The sequence below is a fragment of the Saccostrea echinata genome, unplaced genomic scaffold (genome assembly GCF_033153115.1).
Source record: "Saccostrea echinata isolate AGI-Se365-2 ecotype Australia unplaced genomic scaffold, CSIRO_AGI_Sech_v1 ptg000062l, whole genome shotgun sequence".
NCBI classification, from domain to species: Eukaryota; Metazoa; Mollusca; class Bivalvia; order Ostreida; family Ostreidae; genus Saccostrea; species Saccostrea echinata.
In genome coordinates, this window is record NW_026889811.1 from 7,457,117 (window position 1) to 7,469,561 (window position 12,445).

General features: G+C 33.5%; 1 protein-coding gene across 1 annotated transcript in view; it reads right to left on the minus strand.

Moving 5' to 3' along the window:
* The window catches only part of LOC133175348 (uncharacterized), a 31,352-nt gene that overhangs the window by 11,041 nt on the left and 7,866 nt on the right, over positions 1-12,445 (minus strand). The window contains exons 3-7 of the mRNA XM_061310441.1: positions 8,529-8,687; positions 6,401-6,517; positions 6,167-6,259; positions 5,833-6,065; positions 1,961-2,222 (exon numbers count right to left, since the gene is read on the minus strand). Coding sequence (XP_061166425.1) covers positions 1,961-2,222; positions 5,833-6,065; positions 6,167-6,259; positions 6,401-6,517; positions 8,529-8,687 — 864 coding nt within the window. The remainder of the gene's footprint in view (positions 1-1,960; positions 2,223-5,832; positions 6,066-6,166; positions 6,260-6,400; positions 6,518-8,528; positions 8,688-12,445) is intronic.

The window sequence follows — 12,445 nt, forward strand, 5'->3', positions numbered from 1 at the left end:
TGCGTTCAATCGCAAAAGTATTGCGTTTAATCGCAAAATTATTGCCTGACGCTACGTGCGTCAGGTAGTATAAGGATTATTTTTTTCAAGATCCGAAACTAAGCGATCATTCTTATGAACTAGATTTTCTGGAAGCTGATTTACACTGGAATTTGTTACCTGCATTTAAACAAATACAGTTTGCAGAAGAAATAATCGTATTACTGATGCAAAATAATGATGTGTTTAATTCCTTCAGTTTTTTGGCATGCACATATTTATTCTTTGCGATTCTTTGTAAGGGCATGTCCGTGTAACATTTTTTCTGCGTTTCTAAACTACTGGATCAGTCCATTTGTCTTCTACGAAAGGGGTGACAATCATTTCGCGCCAAAGGTCACATGTAAATTACCTTCGCGCCTTTTTCTTGGATTGTTCTATTGAATGGGTGTGATAACTTCTATGGAAATAAATAACGTTTATTCTTTTATCCTGATTCTTAAGCTTCAGATTTTTTATTAACAGTAAATTTTATCTCATTTTTAAAAGAACACATTGTATATGGGCAGGTAACACTAAAGCAATGGATTTGCTGATTATTCTTACTATTTATCCCATAAGTGAACTAGTCCAATCATAAACAACTCACTCGACCTAATAATGGGACATCCCTTCTTGATTCAGTCTGTTTCTCACCTTTTCTTTCAATATTACATTTATTAATAATGTACGTTACAAGGTTAGGTTTTTAGAAAAAGCTTAGAAATAGTAGGTCAGTACCCATAGGGGAATGGACTTAACTCCCGTAAGGTTCTAAGCAAAGAATCGGCAAAATGAAGAAGACTGATCTGTACTAGTTTTCATTTCATATAAAAGCACGTTATTATAATTATGAGAAAAGTCCTGAAATCGATTGAAAAGAAAAACTTAACAATTTTAAAACTGCACATAAAGATGTATTTTTAAACTCATTTATAATACATGTACATGTATATGGTAAGACCATCAGCGCGTGAGTTTCGTCCGGGGTTGTGTGTTATTAGTATCTTGTTTTGCTCCAGCTATAAAGTGTGCAGTCCATTTACTTTGAGTTCTAGAGCTGCATTTTTATCTCAATCACTTCAAGAAAAGGCAGTTAAAACTGTTCATAATTTACTTCAACGTCGAGAACGACGGAAAACAGACCAGTCTATAAAAAGAGGCCGTCTCATCAATCTATCACTGACCAGAGAAGCGCACCCTCTAGTAAGAGAGTACATGTAATATGAATTTCTTTAGAATCATCTAATTATTTTCCCCAAAATTATATCTACGCTATCGCACTTAGAGTTTCATCCCGACGTAACTTGTCAGTCCGTGGGCTAACTAATAAATGATTGAATAGTGGCATGTCTTAGATATTCGTTAATCTGCAGTATTTGGTTATGAGATTTGAGAAAGTCAATTGTACATCTTGTGTAATGAAGTATCGCAACTATGTCGCTCCTTGATGACGGAAACGTTTAGCACCTCTCTTGCTTACATGTATACGTTCCATAGATATTGCTTGATTAGTCAGGCAAGCTTTTTGAAAAGCTATTAATCGTTCCGTTTAAACACAAGAGATTGCGTTTAATCGCACTCTTTCGCAATTAAACGCAATGTGTTTTGCGCAATGATTATTGCGATTAAACGCAATAATTTTGCGTTTAAACACAATAATTTTTTTTTTCTATAAACTGGCCTCAACGGGCTTCCGTACATTTAGAGTGATTGTGAGTTTAAAATGCTGTTTCTTTATATATTACTGAAATTTAAAATAGTACTTAACAATTTTAAGTTTCGTACTTATCTTACATAAAACTTAAATATATGTTAAGAATATTTACTTATGAAAATAGCAGTTGAAAATCTAAGATGTATAAGGAAATTTCAGCGTACTAACAAAAAAAAAAGGCCTATTTCCGAAAATATATCGCGTCACGTGATTTAAGAACTTAACCTCTTGACATCATTCCAAGAGCGATAATGTCAATCTCCACGTCATTAGTTTGTTGGCTATATTTTCCGCCTCCCCACGGACTACTGATATCAAAAACAAAAGATCTTGAGGTAGGCTTGACCCTCCAGACGTACACCCCAAAATTGTTGTAGCCAAACACCAGACCCGTGTATCTTTTACTTGCGTCATAGCTCCCGGATGTCACTACTGAACCAGCGCCATAAAATGAGAAACCTACGTTTGGACCATCCACGGGTCGAATCTGTAAACAAATTATCGTTACATGTACATGTACATAGGCTTCAGAGATATGTACGAACTATTAATTTTTGGAAATTTGTCAAGTTCTATCTCAGTGTTTTGTTCTGTCAACAAGAATGCACATAAAATATATAATACGCAGTGAAATAAAGCGAAGTAAAAATAAAGCGAACTAGATGAGATCTCGTTGCGAGCAACGAGTAGGTCTTCCGTCCCATTTTTCGATAAGATGAGATATGATTTTGACCATGATCTTTGTTAAAAGATAATAATATATATAGACTTCCCTAATTAGATTTCAATCCTTTGATTTTATATACATTATCAAAGAGCTATCGATGAATTGCTTTTGGCCCCTCTGAGCCCCTAATTTGAAGGGTCAGCCCCCTGTTCTTGATATCAAATGAAAGGTCTCGAGAATTTGAAGACTTTTTGTTCAACAACTATACAGAGATTTCTTTTCGTTGTGGAGATATGCTGAATGGAAATATTTAGGGGCCACCCCTCCAAGTCCTTAATGGGGCCGATTGACAAAAATTGAAAGGGTGCATATTGTTTAGAACATTATTCTGACCATCTTTTGTTCAGTATTGCTTATCAAAATATTCCCCCTTTTCGAGATATAAAGCGTCAAAGATTTAGCATTCTGGCCCCTTGTGACCCCTTATTACGTAACATATGATCAGAATCTTATCATATATTGTTGTAAATTGTTAAGATAAACATTTTTGCTTCAGTAATGTATAACAAAATATTGATCGTTAAAAAGTTATAGATGAAAGACTTTTGGCCCCTCTGAGCCCCTTACTTGAGGGGTCAGCCCCTTTTTCTTGATATCAAATGAAAGCACTTATCATTTTGCACAACTTTTGTTATATATGTTTTAACAAAATATTTACAGGTATAAAGATATGATAGAAAACTTGTCAAATTTTGCGAGATGCTTGTGAGCCTATTTTTCGAGCCCAGGCGAGCTTTGGCGCCTTTTGCGCTGGAAAGATATGGACGCAAAAAAGCATATCTACAATCCCTCCTCTACCTTCACTGAAAATCTCAACTCAATATCTTTATTCGTTTTGGAGTGATTACCAGGACAAGCCGACCCTCTGAAAATCAGATAATTGTCTATATCTCACGACCGGAAGTGACGTCATCAATATAAAAAATTTCCAATAAGGTTCAGATCAATATCTATCAGATCTGAAAGTTTCATGAAAATCGACCGAGTCGTTTCCGAGAACTCGCGTGCACAAAATCGGTAAGAAAAAAAAAGAATAATAATAATAATAATAATAATAACTAGATGAGATCTCGTTGCGAGCAACGAGTAGGTCTTCCGTCCCATTTTTCGATAAGATGAGTTATGATTTTAACTATGATCTTTGTTAAAAGATAATAATATATAGACTTTCCTAATTAGATTTCATTCTTTTGATTTATATAACATTATCAAAGAGCTATAGATGATATGCTTTTGGCCCCTCTGAGCCCCTAGTTTGAGGGGTCAGCCCCTTTATCTTGATATCAATTGAAAGGTCTTGTGATTTTGAAAACGTTTTGTTCAAGAAATATTCAGAAATTTCCTTTCGTTGTGGAGATATGCTGAATGGAAATATTTAGGGGCCACCCCTCCAAGTCCTTAATGGGGCCGTTTGACAAAAACTGAAAGGGTGCATATTGTTTAGAACATTATTCTGACCATCTTTTGTTCAGCATTGCATATCGAAATATTCTCTCTTTTCGAGATATAAAGCGTCAAAGATTTAGCATCCTGGCCCCTTGTGACCCCTTATTACGTAACGTATGATCAGAATCTTATCATATATTGTTGTAAATCGTTAAGATAAACATCTTTGCTTCAGTAATGTGTTACAGATTATTGATCGTTAAAGAGTTATAGATGAAAGAGTATTGGCCCCTCTGAGCCCCTAATTTGAATGGTCAGCCCCCTCTTCTTGATATCAAATAAAAGGTCTTGTGATTTTGAAGACTTTTTGTTCAACAACTATTCAGAGATTTCTTTTCGTTGTGGAGATATGCTGAATGGAAATATTTAGGGGCCACCACTCCAAGTCCTTAATGGGGCCGTTTGACAAAAATTGAAAGGGTGCATATTGTTTAGAGCATTATTCTGACCATCTTTTGTTCAGTATTGCTTATCAAAATATTCGCCCTTTTCGAGATATAAAGCGTCAAAGATTTAGCATTCTGGCCCCTTGTGACCCCTTATTACGTAACGTATGATCAGAATCTTATCATATATTGTTGTAAATCGTTAAGATAAACATCTTTGCTTCAGTAATGTGTTACAGATTATTGATCGTTAAAGAGTTATAGATGAAAGAGTATTGGCCCCTCTGAGCCCCTAATTTGAATGGTCAGCCCCCTCTTCTTGATATCAAATAAAAGGTCTTGTGATTTTGAAGACTTTTTGTTCAACAACTATTCAGAGATTTCTTTTCGTTGTGGAGATATGCTGAATGGAAATATTTAGGGGCCACCACTCCAAGTCCTTAATGGGGCCGTTTGACAAAAATTGAAAGGGTGCATATTGTTTAGAGCATTATTCTGACCATCTTTTGTTCAGTATTGCTTATCAAAATATTCGCCCTTTTCGAGATATAAAGCGTCAAAGATTTAGCATTCTGGCCCCTTGTGACCCCTTATTACGTAACGTATGATCAGAATCTTATCATATATTGTTGTAAATTGTTAAGATAAACATTTTTGCTTCAGTAATGTATAACAAAATATTGATCGTTAAAGAGTTATAGATGAAAGACTTTTGGCCCCTCTGAGCCCCTAACTTGAGAAGTCAGCCCCTTTTTCTTGATATCATATGAAAGCACTTATCATTTTGCACAACTTTTGTTATATATGTTTTAACAAAATATTTACAGGTATAAAGATATGATAGAAAACTTGTCAAAATTTGCGAGATGCTTGTGAGCCTATTTTTCGAGCCCAGGCGAGCTTTGGCGCCTTTTGCGCTGGAAAGATATGGACGCAAAAAAGCACATCTACAATCCCTCCTCTACCTTCACTGAGAATCTCAACTCAATATCTTTATTCGTTTTGGAGTGATTACCAGGACAAGCCGACCCTCTGAAAATCAGATAATTGTCTATATCTCACGACCGGAAGTGACGTCATCAATATAAAAAATTTCCAATAAGGTTCAGATCAATATCTATCAGATCTGAAAGTTTCATGAAAATCGACCGAGTCGTTTCCGAGAACTCGCGTGCACAAAATCGGTAAGAAAAAAAAAGAATAATAATAATAATAATAGGGAAAAAGAAACCGAACGAAAACAATAAGGTCTTCCGTTGGAGACGGAAGACCTTAATAATAGGGAAAAAGAAACCGAACGAAAACAATAAGGTCTTCCGTTGGAGACGGAAGACCTTAATTATTCGAATTAAATTGCGTTCACACGGCAGTAAACTAATGCCCTGTTCACACGGAGAGTTTAATTCGCAGTTAATTAATGCGCAGTAAACTATTTCGAATTAAACTAATTCGCATTAAATTTTTGAACTCGGATCAAATTTAATTCGCAGTAACTTACGTTTAATTCGAATTAACAGGGCACTAAATGAATGACGTACCTTCACCATCACAAGAGAAGCTTCGGTTACCACTTCACGCGTGAATATCATCTTCGGAGTTGTTTGTACAGATTCTGCAATGTCTGTTGTCAATGTTTCTTTCCATTGACATGTGTTCACTGCATTGTCAAAAGTCCAGGCGAGAATCCTGACTTTCACTTCCGAGGACATTAAACGGTATTCAGTTGGATAGTCTTCGTCTCCCCATCCGTCTGCTGCACTAGTTATCGGATCTAGCAATTGTTGGAATATTTCCTTAGATTTGTTTGATATATGTTATTATCATTTTGATATACATATAATCGAAAGCTAGAAAAAAATAATGTTTTCTTACAGTTCAATTTAACCCATAGCCGAACATGAGAAGCGTTGTATGCAAATGACAGTCCACCAGCTTGTTCACCACAACCAAGACATCCCGGAACGCCTATGTCAGATTAATTAATAAAAATAGAGATTTATAAAAACGAAATAGTGACTACTTTCTTCAATTCTTGCTTGCAGAAAATAATTCAATTTTATTAAAGTTTTGTTTGAAAATTAAAGTGAACAATTGCTACAAAACTACCGCCTCCTTCCGCAATTAGTCCCGGCATTTCGTCCAAAATTGTTATTGGTTCAGCTTGGACTACAATCATATCTGGATTTGAAGTCAAATTGATGGGCACCTCTAAGTGAGTTTTATCTACAAAAGAATGGCATGTCAAACGTTGCAATATTCGATATTTTCCATCTGTATTGTATAATTTTTATATGTATTCAATAATTTTTCATTTGTATTGTAAAATTTTTATTTGTATTCTATAATTTGCCATTTGTATTCTATAATTTTCTATTTGAAATTCTACAATTTTTTATTTCTATTCTATATTTTCTATTTGTATAGCAAAAAAAAAAAAAAAAAAAAATAAACCATTCGAATTGTATAATTTTTTATTTGCATTATATACTCGATGCCAAACAAAAGATAAATTTTATATTCTTTTTGTTTGCTAAAAAAAAGCTGAGAAGTAAATATATTCGTTTTGTTTTTATTCAACTTTAGATCCATTTAAATTTTTATTTGATTTGCAACAGGGACTTGAATAAATTGTTTAAAAGGTTCTTCCTAGTGGTGTTAAGTTTGCCGATAATTCATATTTGAACATTCAGTGAGCATGTTAATATATTAGAATAATCGAGAAAATAAATAAAATCTGATTTATCTTCATAAGAATCATCCTACCCTCATGATACAGTAGGAATTTTTTTACGTTGGTATTAGGAAATAGAATTGGGTGTAGACTTTTGTTTTTTGTTTGTATGTTGTTTAACGTCCCTCTCGAGAATTTTTCACTCATGTGGAGACGCCACCACTTGCCGGTGGAGAGCTGCAAATTTTGTCCTATACTCGGCACTTACGGCCAATGAGCAGTGAGGGATCTTTTTCGTGCCAGCACCTACTGCGACACGGGACCTCTGTTTATACGATCTCATCCGAAGGACCGGTCTCCACGTCCCACAGTGGGATTCGAACCCGCGACGTAAGGATCAACTCCTTACTCCGCGACTCTAGAGCAGACGCTCTAACCACTGTGCCACGCGGGCGACTGTAGACTTTTGTAGGCATACTGTAAGGAAGTCTACATGTCTGTCAATGTTTGAAATAATACTGAAACCTAAACATAAATCTGAAAAATGAAATTTTGAAGCTCCAAATGATGAAACCAATCGTCTTAAAAAAAGACATGATTGTTACTGTTTGGGCTAAAATATTTAATAATTGTCGACCTAATTAGAAAAAATAATAATCTTTGATGTATGCTTTGAAAATATTAACAAACATATCCAAACTTGCGACAATTTTTCTTAATCAATCTCCCGAAAATGCTTTTTAATTTTGGAACACGTAGGACCCCAAGATATACAAGTTATTCAAGGATTAATTGGGAACATAAGCCCAGTACAACAATACAGACTGATGAAACATGTAATTAAATGAGTACTATGAAAATAAAAGCGAGTAAAAGACACTGATGTTTCTCGCGAAATTACGCGATAATTAATTCCTCGCGTAAAAGGAATGTACAGTATCACAGGGATAATTCCCACTCTCCGGAACAAGAGAAAGTATATACTACATGGTTATTTTTTTTTTAGAAATAAAAATTTCGTTTAATTAACTGAATTCATTAATATGACGACTGTAAATCACTTTTTTATTCCCGAGAACTTTATTAACGCTAGACCGCGTACTCGCGAAAATTTTAATCCCGCGTATACTTATGTCACTAAAGTTTATTTAGAACAATAAGCAAAATTTCGTGAAAATTAATTATGTTTCGCTATTATAATACCAAATGTCTGTTTTACGAAAATAAGTGTCACAAAAATTTTGTGATCTACATTATATCCCTTTTAAGGACCCTCTATACACCACGACAACTGTTTTTTGGACTCTAAGAAAATTATAACATATAAAATTTTATCTATTTAATTTTTAGTATAGAGTGCCTGTCATTGACCCCCACCCCCCCCAAATAAAACTAATTGAATTGCTTGAATTGATTACAAATTGACTTTAGATGTCAATTTATTTCATTTTAGATATAAGAGCAGATCACTCTAACTGCAGAAAAATACATGTACCATGGAATTAGACCTCTTTAGTGTGCAATGTATAGAGGGTTCCTAAACAGTTCACATTCCTATTTTACCTTGATGTCCTGATTCTATTGTGTATATGAAACCAGAATCGTACTGTGGGGGCAAATCGTCATATCGCCACATCTTTACTCGAACTTCCGCATCAACAAATTCATTTTTAATTTCCTCGTTTGAATGAGAGGTTGGTTGGTACCAAACGTCCTTTATTCCTTTTAAAATAAATTTTAACATTACGAACCATTTTCCAGATTGCAACATAGAAATAGTGTTAACAAATGTACAAGTCCCGTAACAAATATTTTTCTTCATAAAAGTCAAATACTAAATCTAAATATATTAGAAGTTGTTATTAAAATATATCTATTGTTAATGCATTATATATGAAAAGTAAAAAAAAAATTAAGTTTGTTTTATTTTTATGTACATCAATACATAGTAGTGTTGTAGTAATGTACAAATAGTAAACATAATCACAAAAAATACATGATTTATTTAATATTTAAAAACAGCTCGTATTATCTCGAGATAGTTCTATCATTAGTTGGGCCTTTCTCCAACTTGACGGTACATTTTTAAAATGCTGGAATTTACCACTATTCGGCCGTAAAGCAACAAAAAGGTTGAGGCGGGCAGCTTCCAAATGAAAATTTACATATTTACATATTAAAACTACATCAAAAAATTTCTCAGAATAAAGAATAAGTGGAGGGCGCCTCCTCTGTCCCCCACCCTGCGTACTACGGGCCTGCTCTAAAAAATTATGCCTGATACTAGTATGTCAGAACATTTCAATCATACAATATATATATATATATATATATATATATATATATATATATATATATATATATATATATATATATATATATATATATATATATATATATATATGTCTTCATAAATCAAATTATCAAGCAGTGAAAACACTACCAAATCTACCAAAGATTCGTCCTAAAGATTTGAATAATGAATTTCAATAAGAGACTAAACTGAGATATAACCATTGCTTATCGATATGTGAAATCTGGAGATCAATACATTTTATATGAAACTAATTATATATACAAAGGACGTTTCAAATAGAAGATAGAATCATTGTGAAATATTAAATTAGGGTACGGTAATTTTGTTTTCCTACTGAAAAGGAATATTCTAGTTGCGAGCAAGAGGCCTCTAAGGTCACCTGAGTCATCTATTGTTACATGTATCTGTGTTCGTCCGTCGTGGTGAGTTATTCGTCTGTTGTAAACTTTTGTGCATGTTTCAGCTTTTTCTCTGGGATGGCTGAAACAATTCTAACCAGGTCTGGTACATGTATGAAGAAATTTGTGAATTTAATGGTCTCTTCCTCCCTTGGGGACTGAGGGATGTGGTAAAAACTATAAAATTTATGTGATCTTCAAAAATCTTCTTTTTACTCCTGTTGATAGCAGTCTAAAAATGTGTGCTTCACTCATGGACAATGAGAAGGAAAAAACTGCATTATTATATTGTGTATTTAACTCTACCAAAGTTGTATTATTCATGGCTTTTTGTTCCTGCATTCAGGCCCCAGGATGGGGCTAAATCGGACATGCTAGTAATTTACAAATACATTACGTTTTTGAAAATTGTCTTCTTTTAAAAAGACATCTAGTTGGAAAACTACGGAACCCCAATAGTGCAAACCAAAAAAATAAGAAACAGAAAAACGAAATTATTATATAGAGAAAACGAAATTATTAAATAAAAAACTGAATTATTAAATAAAAAACGAAATTATTAAATAAAGAAAACGAAATTACTAAATAAAAAACAAACGGAATTATTAAATAAAGAAAACGAAATTATTAAATAAAGAAAACGAAATTATTAAATAAAAGACAAACGAAATCATTAAATAAAAGACAAACGAAATAATTAAATAAAAGACAAACGAAATTATTAAATAAAAAACAAACGAAATTATTAAATAAAGAAAACGAAATTATTAAATAAAGAAAACGAAATTATTAGATAAAGAAAACGAAATTATTAAATAAAAAAACGAAATTACTAAATAAAAAACTGAAACTGAAATACGGAATTTTATAGATGTGCATGGTAAGGGCCTGAACCAATGAATCATTCCATAAAGCGCACGTGTTATAAAGCATCACTTAGTAATTCTATAGACCTGATTTTGTTTCGACATTGAAACAAGTGTGGGGGAAATGAAAAATAAAAAAAAACAAACTTAGATAAATGTCAAATTGACAAACGTAGAAAAACATTATGTGCCCACAGCCTATAATTCGTATTGTAAAGTAAATGATTCATAACTGTTCAATTTTATTTACGGGAATTTGATGCTGTGTTGCATTCCCACAATGTCAAAGTTTGAGCCTGTAAGCCTGGACGTAGCGAGGATGGCTGTTTCTGCTTACATAAAATTAATGACATTCCAAAAGAGCTCATGAATCGCTGAAAGGTCAAGACCTTGCGTATCGTATTGATGCATTTCAAAATAAACAACCAAAACAACATTGGAAATTAATTAATGACCTAAAAGATGATAATAAAGACAATTCTGCCGCAAATATAGATTCTGAAACGTGGGTAAATCATTTTTGTAACCTTCATTCTGTTTGTGATAACTCTTTTAAATCAAGGATACAAGAGCTAGGTTTAATTTTGGCTGACATGGAGAAAAATCCATCCTTTAATGAACTGGATTTCAAGATTTCACATAAGGAAATTGTAGATGCGATAGCAAATTTAAAATATGGAAAAGCCAAGGGGCTTGATTTGATTTCTAATGAAATGTTAAAACATAGTCAGTCCTATTTACTCTCCTGTATACATGAGCTCTTTAATAGTTGTTTCACATACGGTATTTATCCTCAAACTTGGAGTAAAGGGTACATAAGTCCAATTTTTAAGTCTGAGGATCCAAACAACCCTGCAAAGGACAAGATAGGCTAAGACCCCTTTTTGGCCCCTGGTTTGGGGTGTTATTTAGAATGATGCAACAGTTTATTAATAAAAACCTTTTGTCACCCCTGCCACAAAATGAGTATTGGTTCTAAGTTATGGGATACACGGAGGTCACAGGAAGGTCAGAAAATGTATCAATTTCCGAATTTTCTCATTTTTATGCATATTTTCGTCAATTTTACAGCACATTTTGTTTCAGAAAACATAGAGCACAAGCTTGCCTATCTACCAAATTTATATATTTCATACACTAGTATCATATGCATCTTATGTATAAAAATCTCAGATAGGCAAGCTTGTGCTCTATGTTTCCCGAAGCAAAACGTATCTCAACTTTGACGAAATTCCACCAGAATTGTGGAAATTCGGGAAAATGTCCTACTTCTGCACCCTCTTGTGGCCTCTGTGTAAGCTTTGAATCAGAATTAGTGCTGGTTTTAACACAAGCATCATTTTAAGTTCTTAACTACAAACTAGACACAATTTTAACTGTGTTCTGATTTTTACATCAAATAAGGGGCTATATTCGGCCATTACCATACCTTGTCCTTATAGGGGTATTACAATTACCAGCACACTTGGCAAATTATTCAACAGCATTCTGAACTCTAGATTAGATAAATTTCTTAAAGAACATAATCTAATTCACCAATCTCAAATGGGTTTTACCAAAGATGCAAGAACATCTGATCATCTATTTGTGCTAAGGTGTTTAATTGATAAATACTGTAGCTTAAAAGAAGGAAGACTATTTGCTTGTTTTATTGACTTTCATAAAGCTTTTGACAGCGTTATCCACACAGGATTGAAGCTCATATTACTTCACATGAATGTTGGATCTAAATTTTATAATATTATAAGTAATATACATAAGAATAGTCAGGCATGTGTGAAAATTGGAAGGTTCTTCTCGGATCCATTTCCAATAGCTATAGGTGTCCGTCAAGGGGATAACTTGAGCCCTTCTTTATTTAAAATATTTATAAATGATTTTCCATCATATTTAGATTCA